At 48.2% G+C, this 22,643-nt stretch overlaps 1 protein-coding gene across 2 annotated transcripts in view; it reads right to left on the minus strand.

Annotated features, from left to right (window-relative positions):
* Positions 1-2,293: 2,293 nt before the first annotated feature.
* MAZ (MYC associated zinc finger protein) overlaps positions 2,294-22,643 on the minus strand; it is a 121,162-nt gene continuing 100,812 nt past the window's right edge. For both annotated transcript variants that reach the window (XM_085618806.1, XM_085618805.1), the window contains exon 5: positions 2,294-8,608. In XM_085618806.1, the coding sequence (XP_085474932.1) occupies positions 8,484-8,608 (125 nt within the window). In that variant the 3' untranslated portion in view covers positions 2,294-8,483. The remainder of the gene's footprint in view (positions 8,609-22,643) is intronic.

Consider the following 22,643-nt stretch of genomic DNA (forward strand, 5'->3'; position numbering starts at 1 on the left):
ATCCCAGTTCCCAAAAATGAAGTTGAAGCACAAACAAAGTAATGCTTAAAACCCCTGAGTTTACAACCATCATTTCTCCCACATTCACTCTCTCGGGGACCAATATGCTGTCATCACATCTCTCCAAACTGCCAGTTATAAAGAACACGCCAAGAACATCCCGCGTAAGGTCACATACCTGCTCAATACTTCCAAAGCAGTAACATCACTTAATGAGCTGGACAGACCGCATACAAAAATTGGTTGCCTACATTAACATATCAGCACAACATTTTGCATAAGCAATAACATTTTCAGTTTTAATAACCCGCATAAAAGAACCTGCTATCAATTTAAACGAAAGCAATCAAATGCATTGTTTAATTCATAAACAAATGTTCTCACTCTTGAAGTTGCTACTAGTATGCTTATGTTCAATGCTCCTTGTAACCTAAAGTGCAATGTCATTTTATGTGTTAACGCTATCTAGAATGCAGCAGAAAATCTAAAAACACTAAATTTTGAAACAAAAAGCATAGATATTCCAGAGAGTTCCTGATTATGAAGGGCCCATGTTAATCCAATATGTGTTGTAACTTAGAATTATGAGTTGTTGGCATTTTCTCGCACCCGGCAAATACTGGATGGATGAAATCCACATGCCCTGGATACATTTTGGCAGGTCAAACTAGCCGGTATTTACAGGGGAAAATGCACGGAAAATACCAGAAAATTGAGGAGATTTCGTTGTGCTAAGTCCCATTTTGCAGGCAAAATGTGTAATATGTGGTAATTATTGCATACAGAAAATTCCAAATATTCATGTGTCGTATTTTGTAGTATGCGGGTCTTATTGCAGAGGAAACTGCACCCCTGATACCGAGGACCATAGCCTGGCTTTGAGTTGCTCAAAATTATGCTGTACTCTGAGAATCAACAAAAACAATTCCTCAAACACAACAAATTCGACAACGCATAAACCCAACACAGTACAGTATTCCATGCAGTTGAGTTTCAATGTGCTCACAACAGCACAAATCGCTAAGAAACAAAACACACCACCCAACAGAACTCACTAGGCAGAGTGCAGCATATGTATATCAACACTGCACAGATATGCAATAGAGCTGGATTTCACTGAGTTCACAACAACTTTGCCCACTAAGAAACAGCACAAGCAAAATTCAAAAGAGCACTGCTCTTACCCCCAACACGGGGGTAAGAGCCAGAAACCGGTCCTAGGATGCTTGATTCCGGTCCAGGGAAGACATGGCTTGGCAGTTCGGGCTGGACTGTTCCCATGAGGCACAGGGTCAAGACTGATTTGCATATGGCCATGTCTGAACTGGGGTGGCGTAGTGGGCAAAAGAACGCTGGATTTAACCCAGATCTCTTGACTGGGGGAGAATGTCTGCATTGTCAGCATTCCGTCCATCATTTGTTTGTTGTAACGCTTTTCGCCCTAAGTGGGATGGGTGTTCCCAGACGTGGGACCCGTGCTCACTACGCCACTGGAGTCAAGCTATCCTGGCTGATGACGGCTGATAGCCAGAAACCGGTCCTAGGATGCTTGATTCCGGTCCAGGGAAGACATGGCTTGGCAGTTCGGGCTGGATTGTTCCCATGAGGCACAGGGTCAAGACTGATTTGCATATGGCCATGTCTGAACTGGGGTGGCGTAGTGGGCAAAAGAACGATGGATTTAACCCAGATCTCTTGACTGGGGGAGAATGTATGCATTGTCAGCATTCCGTCTATCATTTGTTTGTTGTAACGCTTACCCCCAACACAGCAGCTATGCCAGGCTGGTGAATATCACCATGCTCACAACAGCACTCCCATTCTCAAGAAGCCACACACAAATCCACAACAGACTGCATTAGAACTTCTAACAGCCACTCAACAAAGTCCAGATAGCCCAGTTACAGCAACAGTGGTCTGACACAGCAACCACTACCTGCAGTTTTGTCGCTCACCTACATGCTGGGAAAGGTGCACCTCCAATCACCCAGCCGACCTATCAGCATAATCACTGACTAATCAACAATGAAGACAGACCTACTAGAAACAGTGAAAAACACACTTCTAGTGATACATGCTCCCAAGCCAAACGAGACTCTGGTCTGCAATGGAATCCTAGAACTCAAGTTGGGAAGTTACCCGGACTCTGTTGGTGCTGCAAAGTCTTATTAATGGAAGAATGTGTGCGACACAAATAACTAACATAACATAGCACAATTACAATAGTTTTTATCTCCGATGACATTTAAAATGCCAGCATGCTAAAATGGACTCAACATTTGCACACAAAAGGTAGTGTTTTAAAACCTTTTAATAAAGTTTGACGTGGAACACACAGCTTGTGACAGAGCGAGAGGAGACCAAGGGCATGCCTCCCCTCTTACAGTTAGAGCAACAAACAAGATTTTTTGTGTGGGTTCTGCCATTTTTTTATACAATACAAAAATCATTTTCATGCACTTCCGGACAACAGATCAAGGGCCGTTCAGTTCTGTTTATAACATTAAAATGTCTCATACACTTTCTTTTTTTTTTTTTTAGTTTTCCTTTGACAAGAAACTGAGCGCAATATATTAAAATTAAGGTGATAAAATTATTAAAAGGGTGGACAAAATAACAGATGCACAAGTGTGAGGTACAAGTGGGGGGGGGGTAGGTATTATGGTTCATATTTCTTAACATTTTTAAAAAATCTTTTAAAACTACAGCATAGACATAATAAACATCCCCGTCATTCCAGTACTGCATACATACAGCTCTACCAATACACCCCACTCACGTGCCCTGCTTCATCATTGGGTACTTCATTACATGAACGCATGCATAGCTCTGCCAGTGTACCACAGCCCTGGGCCGCAGCACCCTCTGGTACTCCAGCACTAGCACAATACAGCTCTGCCAATGCACTTCAAATCCAGGCTGGCAGCACCTCCTGCCTGCTGTGCTAGTGCTGGGAACCACTTCTACCAATGGACCTCAGTCCAGAATCCCTGGGCAGTGAATGGTTCTGATTCGCCCCCTGTGGCAACACAAAATCAGCACAAAAATCTGTAACCTGCCCACATCCTTCAGAAATGAAGATGCAGGAAGTGAAGAATAAGAGAGACTCTAGTAGTCTTAGCCTCACTCAAGCACAGGGTCTGACGTGCAACCAGGGACTGGTTATGAACCAGCACCCTGGGCCTGACCGGGACTACTGAGGGGTGACTACTCAGGGCTACAAGCGGGAAAGAGGAGGGAGTGTTGGAAAAGAGAAAAAAATATGTCGAGGGGAGAGAGGGCTGGGAAGAGAGCAAAACTGCAGACTCTAAGCGGGGTTGAGCGAAGGAAAGCAAGCGCCGCGGAGAGAAGATCATGGCCGCGGAGAGGAGGAACTGCAGTAGGAGACACAAGGGAAAGAAGAGAGCATAAACTGCAGCAGGGAGAGAGAAGAGGGCAAGAAGAGAGCAGGAGCTGCTCAGGGATTGAGATGAGGGAGACAAGACAGGACAAAGAGCAAGAATTAAAAGTACTGAGGCCGAGGGATTTAAGCTGCAGAAGAAACTGCTATGGGAGAAATGGGAGACCAGAAATTTGAAGAGGAGGGATTGATAGTGAGCAAGTCAGGCCTGTGGAGGCAAGCAGAGTGAAAACGGGCATGCGAGGGCAAATTGGGAGGTGAGAGGGTAGACAAAGACTGCAGATGAACTGTTTAATTGGAGTATAATCATTTAATTAAGTGTCCACAAAATTGAGTAACCTTCCCCATACGGTTATTCAATTACCTCATCGCTGCAGGCCGGGCAAGTGCAGATCAGTGGAACTGAGGCGTTCTTCTGCACGTTAACAGTAGAGGACAGTTCACAGAAGGATGCCGTACAAGGGCTTGGGCTAAAGGAGTCATCAGTTGACTACAGAAATCCAACATTAAGAGGTCCTCATAATGAACGATCACTTCATTCAAGGTGGTGGAGGGGTGGAACAGGTTTGAGCACCACAGATCTGGTTTGCTCCACCCAAAGATATCAGCTCCTGAAACTCAGGGAAAATCTGACCTGGAATTACAAATGATTGAGAATAATTCCTCATTTCTAAGCAAATCCTAAGAGTCCCACTTTCAATCGTCCATCAACTCCGCCCCCTGGATTTAACAGTACCCCCGATATTGGTTTATGCATAGGGGGAGGGGCAGAGCTATAGAAAAAAAATAGCAGACAGCCTGGAATGAGAAACTAAGTCAAAAGGTTTATTGGTAAGAACGGGAAAGGATCTATAGTAGATCATGCTATATTGAATTGTCTCAGAATCTTAAAAAATGGAGTCAAAATTAATACCAGGGCCCTACCAAGCAGATAAGCAGGTGGTATCGGACCTGGGAAGAATTAATAGGGTGGGAACAACATCGAAAGGACTCTGTACCACAGCAGCAAGGGGGCAGTTTAGGTATGATTTAGCAAGAGACAGTCAGCACACATCCGAGCTTTAGGGCACCAATACATTTATCCAAATGAAGCTAGTCGGGTAATAAGAAATGATGCATATAAAACTTATCATAAAGACATGAGTAACATTTTACCTGCAACTGGTCAATAACTAAAAACAGAGGACAAGAATGAAAGTCAAAAAAGAGGAGTGAATGATGGTGAACCCTGGGGGACTCCAAAGTGCATTAAGACTTTTGTGACTAGAAGCCACTAAGCTTCTTAAAATATTGTGGGTCACTGAGAAACACTTAAAATCTTATTAGAGCCATGAAGACTACTTTTTTTTTGCCTCACACTTGCGCTCACGACATTGGAGGTCAGGAACCTTAATGTCCCACTACAAATTTCTGCACAGAATGTACTATACGCCGGTAAGGTTACATACATATCGTGACCGTCTGGATGACAACTGTGATAGATGACGCATGGGAGCAGTGGATTTTGTTTACATTTTGCATGGTCCTGCGCTTCCAAACAGATTCACTGGAGGGAGGTAGGCCAAGCCGTCACAGACATGACAGGTCAACCTATACTACATATACCGCTCATGGCACTGCTGGGCTTCACTGGGGAGGTGGACATCCGCTTTAGGAAATGCATAGCTCTGAGCCTACTCCTTGCTATACACAGACTAGCATGCAGATGGGGTCGCTGCAGAGCACCTAAATTCAAGGAATGGCTGAAAGACCTGACCCACAAGGCTAACTGAACATATATGCAGACCTTCTACCCCCAGCTCCTGCCCTAGAAATATATGGAAACCCTTACATCATTATGTGCTTAACCAGCCACAAAACAAGGAGGTTTCACGCAACCCGGCATCCTCAGTCTAAACAGCTCCTTGCATCAAGAAGCTGGCCCCTGCACCCATAGATGGGACAATGGGTCTACTCCCTCCAACTAAGCTGGGAGGAGACTGTCGCTGACTCCTCCCTACCAACTGCGCCTCCCTATGAAGTACTGACACTAAAATATCCCCTTACAAAATAACACCATGTTACTAGTAACTACTTGCCCAATGTCTCTGGTACTGAGGTTCCAAGATGAACTGTTGTGGTGTGAGATATGGCAAATATAATTGATACAGTTGTGATATACGTTTATTATCATCCTGACTGATTTCAAAGTCAGTTGTATCAACTGAAAACCCAATAGGTCAAGTTTAAAAAAAAAGAAAAAAGGAACCTTCATGTCAAAGGCAGTCGAAAGATCCAAGTAATATTGATGGAATAGGCGGTCACCCGAACAATGTCCCACAAGATGACTAATTGAGCTGGCGCGGGCAAGTGGCCAGGTTGGAATGCAAGTGCAGAACTCCTGGCACATATTTCTTGTGAATCTGAAGCCGGAGCAATGAGAGCTTTCTGTAAAGTTTCCAAAAAAGACAGATTGGCAATATGAATAGCAATAAATTCAAGGATGTACTGGATTCACTATTCAAGATGGAGTTAGTTTTAATTTTTGTAAGGGGACAGGCAGAACGAGGCGCACAGGAAAGAAGAGCAAGTAGTAAAGGAGGAGAGGAGGGAAAATAGGGAAAGCAGAGAGAAGAGCGTGGTTTAGAGCATGAGTTCAACAACAATAAGAACTCTTCAGCAGAGATGATAAAACTGGAGAGAGCAGAGCCAGGCAAGTCGAAAGTATGGACTTTCTAGAAGAGTAGAGAGGCACAGTAGAGGACAGCTGAACCTGCTAGGGTAGGGGTGGAAACGAAGGCGAAGTAGAATGTGCTAAGGGAAGGGATGAGAAAAGGAGAAAAACAAACATTTAATGGAAAAGTGGAAAGACCCAATTTTAGGAACTGCTGGAGGAAGTGAAAAGCACAGCGCGGGAAACTGGGATATCAGACACAAAAGATGAGGAGGGGAGAGTGGGGACAATAAAAGGAAGTGGAGGAACTGCTGAAGAGGGAAGTGAGGGGAAGGGGGAAATAGTGGAAATGATTAACACAGCAAAACGAAAAGAGCAGACAAAGCAGGGATATACTGAAGGTTTTTGGGAATTAGGGGAAAAACATAAGGAGCTAAAATGGGGGAGGGCGCAGAAATTGCTAATGAGGAAAAAGCAGTAAAAGGGAGAGAGAAAAAGCAGCAACAAGGGAGACAATGGAGCAGGAAATGCTGAAATGAAAAGGGAGCATACAACATTGAAAAGCGAGGAAGGTCAGGAAGTGCTTACTAGAGGGGGAAAACGATTGGTCGAGGAAAACAATGGTGAGAAACGAAACGCAGAGAGAACTGGGACTGTTAATAGGAGGAAGTGCGCAGACCCTGCTGATGGGAAACGTGTTTAAAGGAGAAAATCAGAACTGTTCATAAAGGAAACCGAGAGTCAGGCATGGTTGGAGAAAAGGAAGAGAAATGCAACGAAAATGAATGGACAAGGAAAACACTCCTGGCCGCTGTACCCTCAGACTCTGCAGTGAGGACAAATATCTTAGCATGCTTTACAGCAGAAGTTTGCGCAGTATGCTGGAACTCACCAGCGCTTTTCGCCCGCCATCTATGTTTTGTGAAAATCTGGACTCAACGTGAAGCAGATGGACACTGGTTTGCGTACCTTTAGGGGTTTAGGGGAGTGAAATTGGTGGTAAAGGGTCTTATCGCTTTATTGCACACAAGATGTTGGGCATTAACAATAGTTAATTGACCTTGCGCCTCGTCATCTTCAGACTAGGTGCATAACGGCAAAGTAGGCAATTAACATCAGTTAAAGCCCTCTGCAGAACACTTACATGCTAGATATCCCTAGAAGTACTAACAGAAATGTATATGTTTCAGGAGGGTATATCACTTTTCCTTCTTATAAAGATCAGAGCCTAGCGCTCCTGCTCCCAAGCCTCACCTGACAAGGCCAGACCTCACATTCTTAATTTGTCGTTTGTTTTCAGATGTATGTAGGAGCCTGCCTAGTTGGTGCAGGTGAAAGACACATCCTCTTTCAGTCCTAAATTTTATCCACTACGTAATCTTATTTAAAGCGAATTATTGCAGCGTCTGCAATGGCTCAATCTTCTAACAGCACTGTAATAACAAAGTTAATACCAGTACATTACCGAGTTAACGTCCAGCCAATGAGTCTGAATGTCAGGGCATGACAACAAGAAAGGCGCCTCAGTTGCAAAGCTGCCTCCACATCAAACGTACCACAAAGCTAAAAGACCCAGAAGGGCGCATTCTTTTTAGTGTTCGTGAAACAAAAACACAGCTCGTCCCTATTAGGGTAGGTGGAAATGTTTCAAAATCCCTTTCTCTCTTTCTTTCAACAGTTCAAATAAATACAAATAATAACCACAAAAAAAGAAAAAATAGTAAATAAATGCATAATATTCTCCCACGTGGATGCAGCTGACGAGACTACGTCTTTAGCCGGAATTCGGCCACATGGTTAAGTATTAACCCAGCCCTCCCAACCCCGACACACACCCAAACAGCCATGACCATTAAGCTCTGTAAAGAATCACGAGTCCAAAATATAGAGGGGTAAAAAGGAGGATAAAAAACATTCCAGTCTTTTCAAAACCAGCCACAGCTCAGTCACCAATCCAGACTGAAGACTGCGGCGGGCACTGGACCGAACTCAGGAGACGGAACTCAACCACACCCTGAAACAGGATGCTAGTGCTACGAAGACGCGGACCTATACATGCGGGTGCTGCTGGGGTGGTGTGGGAGTGAGGAAAGGGAGATTAGTGTTGTGGGAACGAAAAGGGAGCGTCCCAAATCGGAAGGAGCCAGGGGATTAGGGATACTGGGATTCCTGTGGGCGAGGCCCAGGGGCGTCGGCAGTCACCAGTTGTTACACGCAGGTTTAGGGAGGCAGAAAAAGAGACTGTAGAAAGGGGATATCAGTGGTTCACCAGAGGGACTGACATCGCCGTGAAGCCTCTTCCGGAGCCAAGCTTTTCTTTCCATGGCCCAGAGCTCCCCGCCACGCTTCTCCCCGTCTTCCTTCCCCTCTCCGTTCTTTTGTGGTGTGTGTGTCGCTCTCGTTTCCTCATGCTCGTTGTAGTAGGCCGCATCACCAGGGCTGGGACGGCAGGGCCTGGGTGACCACCGGGGCCCCCTCCATGGGTATCACCGTCACAGCGGCGGTGGAGGCTGCAGCGGCGGCTGCCAGGGCCATGGGACACACTTCACCAGTGCCTAGAGGAAAAGAAGACCAATGCAATTATTTGCAGAATTAATATGTTAAATAATATTAATACTAAGCACAACTATTAACTTCAAAAGATTTCCCAAGCCCACCAAAGTGACTGGATAATTTTTGTCAAAACTGGGTCACAAGACATAGGTGTTCCACGTGGACGGACAAATAAAACATTTGCTTAATGAATTTCAATATACCCTTGGTAAACAAGTTACTTACCTTCGGTAACGAAATATCTGTAAGAAACATTAGTTAGTGATAGATTCCTTACCTTAGAATTACCCCCAGGCGTCAGACTGGATCCGGAAAGTTCATCAGCAGCACCCCTGCGCATCGGAAGGTGGCGTCGCGCGGCTCCGCGTCCGTCGCGGTCACCGAGATTACGCCGCGGCAACTACTTAGACGCCGCCCTCCACGCTGACGTCAGTTCTGTACACGACTTTCCACGACAGGAACGCAGAGCCATGCAAGATACTGACCACTAGTGCATTGAAACTAGGGCCCTGAAAGGGATGACCTTAACCCTAGAAATCAGTTCGCAGAACGGGGAGGACGGGTGGGCGGTAAGGAATCTATCACTAATTAATGTAAGTAACTTGTTCATCTGAAAAAAACACGTTAGTGATAAATTCCTTACCTTAGAATAGATATCCCTTAGAATAGATATCCCAGCGATACCAACCCCGGTGGTGGGTCTGTGAACCAAGATCACACCAGGATGTCCCGGAGAACAGAACGGCCACAGAAGCCGTCTCTACGGACTTGGCTGTCCAGGCAATAGTGCTTAGTAAAAGTGTGCACCGAGGCCCACGTAGCTGCCTGACAGATGTCTTGTAAGGGGACACCACGTCCCAATGCCCTGGTGGCAGCCGTTGCCCTGGTGGAATGGGCACGCAGCCCCCTGGAGGCTCCTTTTTCACCAGAGAATAACAGGCTTTAATACAGAAGACGACCCATTGGGAGATAGTCCACTTGTGTACGGCCAAACCTTTTTTGGCGCCTACGTAGCCAACAAAGAGCTGGTCATCCACCTGGAACTGTTGTGTGCGATTCAGGTAAAATGAGAGCGCATGTTTTGGGTCCAAACAGTGGAGCCTTTTATCCTCTCTGGAAGGATGCGGAGGCGGAAAGAAGGTGGGCAAAGTGATGATCTGCCCGATGTGAAAGGCAGTGACAACCTTTGGCAGAAAAGGATGGACTTGGTCTGAGTACAACCTTGTCCGGATGGACAGACAGAAAAAGAGGTTTGTAAGAAAGAGCTTGGAGCTCACTCACTCTCCTAGCAGAGGCGATGGCAACCAAACCTTTTAACTCGCCGTGCGGTATACCCCAGGGGTCCTCTTTAAGACCCACTCTTTTCAATATCTATTTGGCATCTTTAGCGGCAATAATAAGGAACTGTGGTTTCTTACCAGTCTCCTATGCAGACGACACCCAAATAGTGGTATCAGTCTCAAACAACGTCGAAGAGACAGCAGACAGATTTAATAAATGTATGAGGCAGATTAATCACTGGATGCAGTGCAACTGCCTAAAACTAAACGGTGATAAAACCGAAGTCATGCTGCTTGGGACAGACATAAGCATCTGGTCCCCAGAGTGGTGGCCAGACAGCTTAGGTGACTGTCCATCCCCAGTGAACAAAGTTAGAAACCTTGGAGTGATACTGGATAACAAACTCTTGTTTAATGCTCAGACAAACAAATTGGCTTCCACAATATGGTACATTCTCAAAATGATAAGGAAACTTCTGCCGTTTATTCCCCATGACTCTTGTAAAACGGTAGTAACAGCATTGGCCTTATCTAGGCTAGATTACGGGAATGCCTTATATGCTGGGATACAGACCCAGCATCTAGCAGAACTGCAGAGCTTACAAAACACTGCAGCCAGGCTGGTGCTGGACATCCCCAGATTTGAGTCAGTTGCACACAGATTAGGAATCATCCATTGGCTTCCTATGGAAAAAAGGATAACATTTAAGTCAGTTTGTCTGGCCTATAACGCCCTCCATGGGATGGGATCCCAGTTTTTAAAAACACACTTGAAACAGTATGAGCCATCCAGAAGCCTGAGATCTAGCCAAGCAAAATTGATTCAGGTTCCGAAATTCAAGCAAGTCAGGTGGGGTGGGGGGGTCGGGGGTGGGGAGAAGTTTCCTGCTACAGGCAGCCAGGGCCTGGAATCTTCTCCCTATTTCGATCAAAAATAGCCCATCTCTGCTTTCATTCAGGAAAGAGGTAAAAACCTGGCTGTTCACCTCCTGTTAGAATCTCATTCTTGGTAGAATCCCGCTTTGCATCTACTCAGCACCAAGACGCCCATGGGCATTCGTGCGCTTTATAAATTCACAAATCAAATCAACCAGGAAAGCAGTCTTCAAAGTTAACAGATGAAGAGGACAGTTATGAAGAGGCTCAAAGGGAGTGCACATTAAATATGTGAGAACCAGGTTCAAGTTACACAGTGGCATTACGAAGGGAAAAGGAGGGAAAAGAAGAGTAATGCCGTTGAGGAATCGATTTACAACAGGGCACTTGAAAAGAGAGGGCTGATCAGGAGGCCTAAGAAAGGCTGAAATAGGAGACAGGTAGCCCTCGATAGTGCCAGGAGCCGAACCCTGCTAGGCCACAGAAAGAAGGAACAGAAGGACTTCTGAAAGAGGGGCAGAAAGGGGATCCACAGCCTTTGCTGTGCACCATGCCACAAACTTGTTCCACCTGCAGGCGTATACCAACTTAGTGGAGGGATGCCTGGCTGCCAGAATGACATCACAGACTTCAGGAGGCAAGTCAAAAGGAATCAACTGCCGCCACTCAATCTCCACGCAAGGAGGTGGAGACTGGACAGGTTCGGGTTGAGGACCGTCCCCTGCTGCTGCGACAGAAGATCCTCCCGTAGAGGCAGTCAGATCGGGGGAATCGATGGTCATACTGAGTACCTCGGGATACCAAACCTTTCGAGCCCAGTCCCGAGCCACAAGAATGACTTGGGCCCGGTCGTGCCTGATTTTCTTCAGCACTCTGAGCAGAAGTGGTAGAGGCGGAAAGGCGTACAACAGACCGCAACTCCACTAGAGACGAAAAGTGTCGCCTAGCGAGTGCCACCTTGGAAATTCCAACGCGCAGAACTGCTGACATTGCGAGTTCTCTTCGGTGGCGAATAGATCTAACCAAGGCTCCCCCCAATGTTGAAAGAGACCTTGCGCCACCTCCGAGTGAAGACGCCATTCATGATCCATCATGCACCTGCGGCTGTGTTTGTTCAGCCTGGCGTTCAGTGAACCTGCCAGGTGTTGAACCACCAGGGAAATGCCCTGATGTTCCAGCCATGTCCAGATGCGCAGGATCCACGACCCCACCCTGCCCGGTTTGTTACAGTACCACGTGGCGGTGGTGTTGTCTGTGAACACCTGCACTACTCTTCCCTTGACAGAGGCAAGGAATGCCTTCAGTGCAAGTTGGATCGCCCGAAGCTCCAGAAGGTTGATATAGAGCCTGGACTTCGCCGGAGACCAGAGGCCTCTGATGTCCGCCTTTCCCACGTGGCCGCCGCATCCCAGGAGGGACGCATCTGTCACCGATGTGTGCTCCGGTTGGGGAAGGGAGAGGGATCTGCAATTGACCCAATTTGGTTCGTGAGCCACCACTGCAATTGTTGTGCAGTGCCCTCCGAGATCTGGATGCAATCGGACAGATTCCCCTGATGCTGCGCCCACGGGAAACTTCAGGTTCCACTTCAGAGCCTGCATATGCCATCTGGCATGATCGACCAACAGGATGCAGGAGGCCATGAGGCCCAGCAGCCTCAGGGTCATCCTGACTGAAACCGAGGATAAAGGCAGAAAGATTGGAATCAGAGCCTGAATATCCTGGACTTGCCGTTCGGGAGGATAGATACGAAAGTGTGTTGTATCCAAACCGCTCCGATGAAGAGGAGCTTCTGAGAGGAAATCAGGTGTGACTTCGGCACATTGATGGAGTAACCCAGCAAATGCAGGAGGTCGGCTGTAGTCTGGAGGTGGGAGATGACTGTCTGGGGCGAGCCCGCCTTCAACAGCCAGTCGTCGAGAAAGGGGAAGACTGGAACCCCTGATCTGCGCAGATGAGCTGCGACCACTGCCATCACTTCCGTGAACACCAGAGGTGTGCTGGTAAGGCCAAAGGGGAGCACGGTAAACTGAAAGTGCTTGTGGCCTACCGTAAACCGCCGGTGGGCCGGCAGGACGGGAATGTGGAAATATGTGTCCTGCAGGTCCAACACTACCATCCAGTCTCCAGGGTCGAGGGCAGACAAGACCTGAGCCAGAGTTAACATCTTGAACTTCTCCTTCCAGAGAAAGCGATTGACGTCCCTGAGGTCCAAAATAGGATGCAGGCCCTTGTCCTTCTTGGGCACCAGAAAGTAGTGGGAGTAACAACCATGTCCTACTTCTGGTGCAGGAAGACGCTCAATGGCCTCTTTGGCCAAGCGGGCCGCAACTTCCTCTTGAAGAAGTGCCAAGTGATCCCCCGACATGCGGTGGTACTCGGGTGGCATGGCCGGATGGGTAGTCTCAAGGGGAAGGAGTAGCCCCTTTGGAGTATTTGTAAAACCCACCTGTCCGAAGTGATGGTGCGCAAGTGGGGGAGGTGATAGCGAATCCTGCCGCCCACTGGCATTTGATGGGCCTGAAAAACCAGACTAGGAAGGTTTGGAGGCAGTGGTGGCTGGGGTGGAGGTGGCTGACCCGCCCGCTGGCCCCCTGATCCAGCTCGGCGGGTCTCACGTCGGCGGCCACGCTGAGACTGTTGCTGCGCAAGCCTGTGGCTCTGAAACTAACATGTCGGGCGCCCCTTCTGTGGCCACGAAAGGAGCGAAAAGCAGAAGGTGGAGGAGGGTGCGTGGCGTAAAGGCCCAAGGGCTTGGCCTTAGCCCGCAAGTCCTTAAAGAGCTCCAACGCACTATGTCACCGAAAAGGCGATAGCCATCAAAGATCATGTCCATCAAAGTGTTCTGGACATCCCCAGAAAAACCAGTTGCTCTCAGCCAGGCTTGGCGACAGAGCGCCACCATCGTGGAAATCACCCTGCCCAGCGAGTCGGAGGTGTCAAGGCCACAACGAAGAGTGAACTTGGCTGCATCCCTCCCTTCAGTAATAGCTTGGGAGAGTACTGTCCGGGCCTCCTCAGGACATTGAGGCAGCACGCGCGCCACTGTATCCCACACAGAGTGGGAATAACGGCTCAAGAGCATGCGGTGTTCACAGACCCATCCCTGAATTGGCGGAAGAAAAAAAATCTTCTTACCAAAATGCTGCAGTTTCTTGAATTCCCTGTCCAGTGGTGCGGTAGGGAATGCGCTCGGGGACGCAGAGGCTTGGACAACCAAGCTCTCAGGGGTGGGGTGTTAGGAAAGGAAATGGGGATCTCCCAGGGCCGGGCGATGGTGTCGGGCCGCATTCCTATCCACAGGAGCCCCTGTGTTGGGCCTGGACCAGGTGCCCAAAAGAACGTTCGAAAGTGCATTGCTAAAAGGCAGCAGTGGCTCAGAAAAGGTAGCTGCCGGTTGAAGCACTTCTGACGGCCACTGTAGGGCGCTCTAGGTGGAGGGCCTCGGCCGCCCTACCCAACACCACTGCGTAACTTGCACCCTCCTCCGTAGCCACGGTAGGAGGAGACAGCATGCCAAGGTCAGGAGAGGTATCAAGACCACTGGCATCCCCCAGCTCCTCTGCCCAGTCCAGGTCAAACTCACATTGTGCTGTGAGAGGGTCCTCAGACCCCTCCCAGTTCTCCCTTTCCTCCAAAGGCTGAGAAACAGGCCGAAAATAAGGAGGATGGACTTGGGGATAGAAATCCCCCATCTGCGTCGGAATCGGCATCCAGCGACGCCGGTCCGGTGCCGTATCTACATCGGGGCTGAAACCGGGGGAGGACGTCGTCCGGTGGGCCGGGCGACGTCAGAGGTGGTGCCGGTGTGGTCGTTGGTGGAGGTGTCACAAGGTCAACTGGCGTCGACCGGAATCCAAGCCCTGATCCATGGGGGTCCTGCGGCGCCGGGGCCGGAGCGGACAGTGATGCCGGAACCGCCGGCAGTAAAGGGCGTAGAACCCCCCAGCTGGGCCCACGGGGCCCGAAGGCGCACCGGCAGGGCCCGAAGGCCCAAAGAGGCGAGCCATGGCTGACAGAAATTCCTGCAGCTGGGCCGGAGTCGCCGACGGACCCGGGAAGGGCAGGTAGGCCGGCGACGACTGCGCAGGCTCCATCGGAGCCGCAGGGGAGGCACCACCCACACCCTCAACTGCATCGCGTGACAGGAGAGGGGAGGGGTAGTCGGAGAGCGATGGCGCTTCTTGGAACGCTTCGTCTTACCAGACCCCGAGTTCGAAGACTTTGATCCCGATGAACGGTGGTGGCTGCTCCGCGACTGGTCCCTCGACCTCCTACGGGACCGGGACCTTGAGCAGCGCGGAGCCGACTTCCGTACTTCTAGCAACTTTCAGGACCGCTCTCGCAAAGTCTTCAGCACCATGGCCCGGCAGTTGGAGCACGACTTGGGGTCGTGGTCGCGCTCCAGGCAGTAAAGACACACGCGGTGCGGGTCCGTCACCGACATCATGCGATGACAGTCCCCGCAGGTCTTGAAGCCGAGCATCCCTACTGCACCAGGAGTTGATCGAAAAATAAGAGACAAAAAGCCTCGAAAAAACTCAGTCAAAAAGTGACTGGGGGTACCGCTCTCTCCGGATCAGCGCTTGCTGGCGCAGAAAAGAAATGACGTCAGCGCGCGAGGCGGCGTCTAAGTAGCTGCCGCAACATCATCTCGGCGACCACAACGCCAATAATGGACGCGGAGACGCACAACGCCACCTTCCGATGTGCAGGGGTACTGCTGACGAAAACTTTCCGGATCCAGTCTGATGCCTGGGGGTAAATCTAAGGCAAGGAATCTATCACGAACAGGTTTCTTTCAGATTGCTGAACCAGTAGTAAGTGAAAACTTAGCAGAGAGGAAGTTTGTTGGGTTGGTGGGACGGCTGAGGTTAAGGAGAAAGGAGGGAGAAATAGGACCTACGCGTGTATGTCGGAGTTAGATTTCTTGCTTCAAAATGACTGACTTGCAAGAACCGGGGTAACAGAGTGCCTGGCCGGGGTGGGAACAAAAAAATGAATACATCACAGACCGTAAAAGAAAAGAGTATTCCTGAGATGGCAGCGCTGGTACGTTTGGGCTGTACCTGCATGAGCAGGTAAAACTGCCAGATTCCTTGTAGCACTTTTACTTGTGTCTAACAAGTGGAACGATAGTTACCAGCAGAGGTAAACACAGTTCTTCCCTCACCACATAAATACAATAAAAAGGCTACGCATATTCAAGGACCTCACAATGCAGCTTCTACGCACAGTGTCTGTAATGTCCCAGCACGGACACTGGTGTCAACCCTTGCCTCTAAACCCTAACAGCACTCGATCACCTACCTACCAACCCAATCAATCTGTAACACTACAAAAATGGTCCCCTCATATTTTCCCTTCCAGCATACAGACCGTGATTAGCAGGTGTGGTGGCATGGGACACATGCCACCACACTTGCTAATCAAAAGACAAAAGAATTGTGTGTATAACTGCATGTGGTAATACTTTTCCACATTATCACATCCTGCCCCTTTGTAACCTGCTCTATCTCCAACTCTGCTTTATGACCATTGTTCAGTATTCTCTTAAAGACCATCTCTTGTCCTATCCTCTACCTCCCTTTCCTATCGCATCGTCTAGCCCCTTAGCCTATAGACACATTCGGCTACCAGTTCTCTATTTTATCCCACTGGTTCTATACTCTATGCCACCATTTGTCTCCTACCACAGTTTCCAAATTTACTCGCTCCCTACATCTGCTATTGCACAATGGGCCTCATGCCTATCCTCAATTATTACACAAAACATGTGCTTCTATTACTATTGTATGTCTTTTTCCCTCTCGCTTCCCATTCTGGGCAGCAGGGGGCAGAGTAAAATTAAGAGGCGGCTTGCCTTTCCGAGTTTCACCTCAGCGGTTCAGCCTCAGAAGTCCCTCCAGCGATGGCGCTGGGGGCGGGGCTTGCTCCTCCCAGGCCCCGCCCCAGGTGCGTCTGCATGTGCCCGCTCATCTGCGTGGGGGTCTTGCAGTGCACGCCGCACAGCTTGCAGAGGTAGGAATCCAGACGGGGCGCCGGCAAGCCATGGTGTTGCACCACATGGACTCTGAGGTAAGCCGCTGTGGTGAAACCTACATGAAAACGCAAAGACCGCCACTTTAAGCCAGGTATCAGAGCTTCGTGGTCCTCAAACCCTGGCCCCATTTTACACAAGTAACAAAATGTGAGCAAGAGTGACTAGAGGAGAAAAGGACTTGCTAGGGAGAACAATGTTTTCTTTTCTCATTGGTGTTCAAAAAAAAGTTTCAACTTACCATCTTACTAAGGTGTACTTTCTGCACACTTTTGGAAAAAACACTCTAACCCAGAGTGTACTGGGCAGGAGTGGAAGGGATGGGACGGATCTTGAGATCCTAAGCGAACTGAGTAAATATATTTGGTGTCCCGTTCAAAGAAGCAAATCTGCAGTTTCCACTAAAGAAACCGCACCCTTTTTAACACTCCTCCACATTACAAAGACATAGAAGGAGTGGGCCTTACTTGTTCAGCAAATAAACTTGAAACTTAAATCTTCAGCAACAGCTGTGAGGTATAGATCGCATACAGTCAGCGTAAAGTCAGTTTGTTTGCTCACAGAAGTGTATCCAACCTTCATAACCGTTTTAACTACCATAACCTTTTCCGAAGAAAGCCAGCAGATTCTGTATAAAGCAAAATTGAAAGCAACAACATGCTCTCTCTAATACAACCAGATTGGAATAATAACAGGTACATCAAAACACAGTAAAAGTCTGTATAAGTCAGTATAAACAAACATGAGTTTGATGGGCATTAGCAAATTCAAAAGCTCAGGATTTCAACATGTTAACATATTAAAACCAAACAAATGATAGAAACAAAAATAGTTTGTCTTAAAATTTCTCTTTTAAAAAAGCCCCTCATGCTTAGTCAAAAGTATGAGGTGCGAGAGACTACTCCACTAGGCAGAGCAAAGATGTGATTGACAAAGTCTCTTGCCAATGGTGGAAAGAGGCTGGTCTTAAAAAAATCAAAGGCTGACCCAAACTGGACCCAAAGTACATACTGAGGGGTATACTTCTGAGCAGGAGTGTGTTGTGTCTGCACCATGCAACGCGGTACATGTGCGACGCCAACCTTAAGAAAAATTGCCCTTTGCATGGCCCTGAGTGGCTTCATAAATCTGTAGTAACGCAACGCAGTGCAAAATGTTGCATTGCATTGCTCGGTCCTAGGAAGGCGTTCCATGGGCTTTGCGTGGGTGTCCCCACACAACTCCCTTGCTTGTTGCGGCATTCCCAGATTTACCAAAACTGGTAAACCTGGGAATGCGCCAGAAAGGTACACCTACCCAGTGGAGGCATAACAAGAAGAAATATCTAGATTTCTCCTGGTTTCTTCCTTTTTGTGTGTGCTGCATTCTGCAGCACACATAGAAAGAGGAATATGCTTCCCAGAATCGTTTTTGCCCTTCCTGCACAAAAACAATCCTGCATGCACCATGGTGCAAGGGGGTCTGCGTTGGCACTAGGCTGCCAAAACAGCACCAGCCCAGAGGAAAAGGACAGGAATGCACTGTATTGACTTAAATACGGTGCATTCCTGCCCTTTCCCTGTCACACAGTGCAGCAAAGCACAGTGACTTGCTGCGCCGGTTGGCCCTATGCATATAGATAGGAATAGGTCTTGTTGACACCTGTGCCGTCAAAACTCATACTTAAAAGCAAAACACATTTGGTTTAACCATTTTCTGGTTTAACAATCATGAATGAACTCTATCCCTTAGATTAATTGATTTTGAACATTAAATGTAGGCACCAATCTAAGGTACAAGGCAAATGTTATGCAGATTTCTGTTGTGTTAGTTCTAAAGATTAATTCAATTATGTGGATTTTTATCGTGCATTATCGCCTATGAGAGTATCTGGCGCTTAGCAGGGAAGTGAAGCTAGCTAGCCTCGATGGAACGTTGTCAAAGACCCAGGTCTTCAGCTTCTTGGAGAATTCAAGAAGGAATTAGAAGGCTCTTGTGTGGTGTGAGAGGTTGTTTCATGCTTTAGGAGCGATGTATGAGAAGGCGCAACCACCTGATCTGCTTTTGTGTATCGTGGTAAGTGTGCCAGTGAGAGTCTGGCTGAGCGGAGGTGCCAGGAGGAGTGTTGTAACTGCACACAATTGTTGAGGTAGATGGGGCCTGTGTTGTGTAGTGCTCTGTATGTGTGAGAGAAGCTTGAACTGTGCACGCTTATGTATCAGGAGGCAGCGAAGCTCCCTCAGGTGTGGTGTGACGTGAGCTTAACATAGGAGGTTGAGGATCAATCTGTCTGCTGCCTTCAGAACAATCTGGAATCTTTTTGTGAGTTGGATGGTGAATCCTGCATAGAGGGTGTTCCCTTAGTCCAGTCAGTTTGTATTGAGGACTTGGGTGATGGTCACCTGGTGCTGTTGGGTAACCATTTGAATATCTTTTTCAGTATCCTCAAGATATGGAAGCAGGATGTTGCGACTGCGTTGACCTGCGTGGACATGTCTGGCTTACTGGTTATAATGATTCTGAGTTGTTTTGGTTCTGTGATTGGGGTGGGGGTGAATAGGTGTAAAGGCCACCAGGCAGTGTCTTCCAACGAGCAGTAGCAATCCAATAGGTCTCGCATTTACGAGACTTTGAGGTATTGGTATTGTAAATGACAATGCCTTTTATTTATGTGTATTGAAAACCTGCAAGCAGTGCGTACCGCTTGCAGGTTTTCAAAACACATAAATAAAAGGCATTGTCATTTGCAATGCCAATACCTCAAACAAACTCAAATGCCCTTTGTGGTACTCGCGCTTTAGCTGTAAAAATCGTAAGCTAAAGCGCGGGTGTCGCAATTGCTTCAAAAGTAAAGAAATAGAAAAAACCTTTTTTCCTATTTCTTTACTTTTGAAGCATCGCGGCACCCACGCTTTAGCATACGATGTTTACAGCTAAAGCGTGAGTGCCACGACTAAAAGAAAGTAAATACAGGGGAAAAAAAGTCAGCAGCACACTTGTTTTTTCTATTTGTTTACTTTTGTTACAATGGCGGCACACGCTTAAGCTTTGAACATCTTAAGCTAAAGCAAGGGTGCCGCGATTGCTTCAAAAGAGAGGAAATAGGGAAAAAATGCACATTCATTGTCTTTGCTATTGAAGTAATCGTGGCACCTGTGTTTTAGCTTAAGCTGTTTAAAGCTAATGGCATTGTAAAAAAAAAAAAGTTAGCACTTTTTTTTTTAAGCCATGCAACCACTTTCAGCGATCTCAAGGAACAAAAGGAAAGCGCAACTGCCATTATTAGTGCTGGCCGTGCTAGTTAAATACATTTTTTTAAAAAACAACAAAAGAAACACTGAAGGAGAGTGTGTACTGCCTGCAAAAGTGGTTAGGAGAAAAACCATTAACAACAAGCATTTGCAATGCAGTAGGTCTCGCATTTGCGAGAGTTTAAGCTACTAGCATTGCAAATGGCAATGCTTTCTATTTGTTTTAAAAACCAAAACATAAATAAAATACATTGTAATTTACAATGCGAATAGCTGAAACTCGCGTAAATGCGAAACCTATTGCATTGCAAATGCTTGTTAAAGGAGGTGTGAATGAGTCAGGCAGGACAGTGGGTCAAATGGCTGCTGCATCCTGCTTTATGCACCAAGTCCGGACCTCCGGGAGGGAAAGTGGGGGCATGCACAGTGTCCTGCATTAGGCGTGAGCACATGTGGAGCGTGCACGGCGCGGGGCAGGAATACCCGGTGCCACAGTTTACCGTAGCGTGCATGCGGGGGGGCAACAACCAGACACTCAGTGCGGCGGGGGTGCTCACCCACGCCTCATTCCATTGTTCCCTCCCCCGTACGCAGCCACACATACCTGCATGGGGACAACCCCCAGCCCCTCGGCGGCTAGCCTCTGCATCTGCACGGCCAGGACCTGCGCCTCGTTGAGGATCGAGAACTCAGCGTGGGTGGCTCCCACGCCGCAGCCGCACCACAGCACCCCCAACAGGAAGAGCAGCAGCGGTAGCGCCCAGCCTAACCACGGCCCCCCACCCATCATTGCTCCCGCCGCTACAATCTTTCCCGACACAGCCGCAGCCCAAAGTTCCAGCTAGTGCCCGCGGTCCAGGAGCCCAGCCAGGCGCGTCCGCCGCCAGGGGAGCGAGCTCTGCCCGCCAGGAGTCACTGGCGCCCGGGAGACCATCGTCTGCCACCAGCGGGATCACTGCGAGTATGGGGAAATGCCAGCTCCGGAGGCACAAGGGGGAAAGGTGTTCAAAGCGCGGTGCGGATCCCTGCTCGCTGGACTGGAGCCTGCCCCAGCAGCGCCGCCACCAGCACACCAACACTTACAATCCTACTCCGAACGTGACCCCGTGACAACCAGCAGCTGACGTGCACAAACAGTCTGTATGTATTTGTGCATGCCTTTGTTTGTTTCTGTAGCATATTAAAGACAGAACTCTTGGCTGTACCAGTGCTTGCTTGATTTTACGGTAACATTTTTGTCCCGGAGCTTTCTTAGCCCAAATACGATAAATACAGTTTTACATATACACGCTACAGTAAAATATTTTAACGCAATCAGGTCTCGTGCAAAAGAAGGGATCGTGTTATGGATTTTTCCTGCCTGCCCGTGTCCCTTTTCTAAGCGCCTCCTGCTTGCACCCTTTCATTCTCTGTTAACACTTCTTTTCATTGCTCTATTTGTCTTAGCTCTGGACGTTTTTGCCTCCGTGCAATTTCAGCGTAAGCTTCAGCAATGAAACTGAAGAATGCAGCAGGCAACAAAAGTGAAAGCAACCGCGAGGAGGCAAACAGCGTGCGCGCAGAGAGAGAGTGAGCGGCCAAGCCATACTAAATCAAGCGCACGGTGGGAGACGCCATGCGCGTGCACATCACCTGTCTGGGCGCGCACATGGTTTGTCTCCCTTCGCGAACGAAAGCGACGACAATAGTCTCGCCAAGGAGATGCAGCGCATGCGCTGCATTCGCTAGGCGAGACCTAAAAATAGTACTGGGAGGCTGTAATTGAAAGCTATTGAGTAACAACACATGTAACTAGGGGTGGCCTGATGGGAGGTAACAACAGAAGAGAGGGCGGTACCAAGGAGGGACTAATAGGTCTATTATCAAATCAAAAGCCAACCTTTACAAAGGACAGTGGCAGGACCCAATTAATAAGATGGGCAGAGCTTACAGTCCATACCTGAATACAGCATGTCCCGAAGAGACAGCACAAGCGCCGCTCAGGCTAGACCTAACAAAATCACCACCTTGGTGTTGTACATGTTCAGCTTGAGGCAGTTGGACTTCAACCAGGAGATCACTTCGGTCATGCCCAGGTTGAAGTTATTCCTGGCGCTGGGTGTGTTGTCCAAGGAACAGTATATGTTGTGTGCTATAGGGGAGTATGTTGATGTTGTGTGCATGGATGACATTTGCAAGCAGGGTCATGTAGTAGTTGAAAAGGATTTGGTTGAGCAAGGAACCGTGTGGGCTTCGCAAAGGAGTTCCCAGCTTTCAAAGACTTTGGTGACATATTGACCGTTTGGATTTTTCCTGTGAGAAAGGTGCAGACCCACTTGTAAAGTTGTTTGTTCAGAACGGGATAGGAGACTGTGCTGAAGGCTGCAGATGGGTCATGGATGAGGGATTCAGTTTCTTCTCTGCTGAGGAGAAATAGTTGCACTTTTCACTAAAAACATTATACTGCAGGCTGCAAATGAAGCCTCTGACTTCCTATGAACAGGGCAACTCTAACCCCCGTGTGCTGAAGTCTAACCGTGTTGCGTAGTAAATGAGCACATTCAGTCCACCACATGACATTAGTCCAGGCATCAGTCAATAGTTTTAAGTGGCAATATCCATCTCATCACCC

The sequence above is a fragment of the Triturus cristatus genome, chromosome 7 (genome assembly GCF_964204655.1).
Source record: "Triturus cristatus chromosome 7, aTriCri1.1, whole genome shotgun sequence".
NCBI classification, from domain to species: domain Eukaryota; kingdom Metazoa; phylum Chordata; class Amphibia; order Caudata; family Salamandridae; genus Triturus; species Triturus cristatus.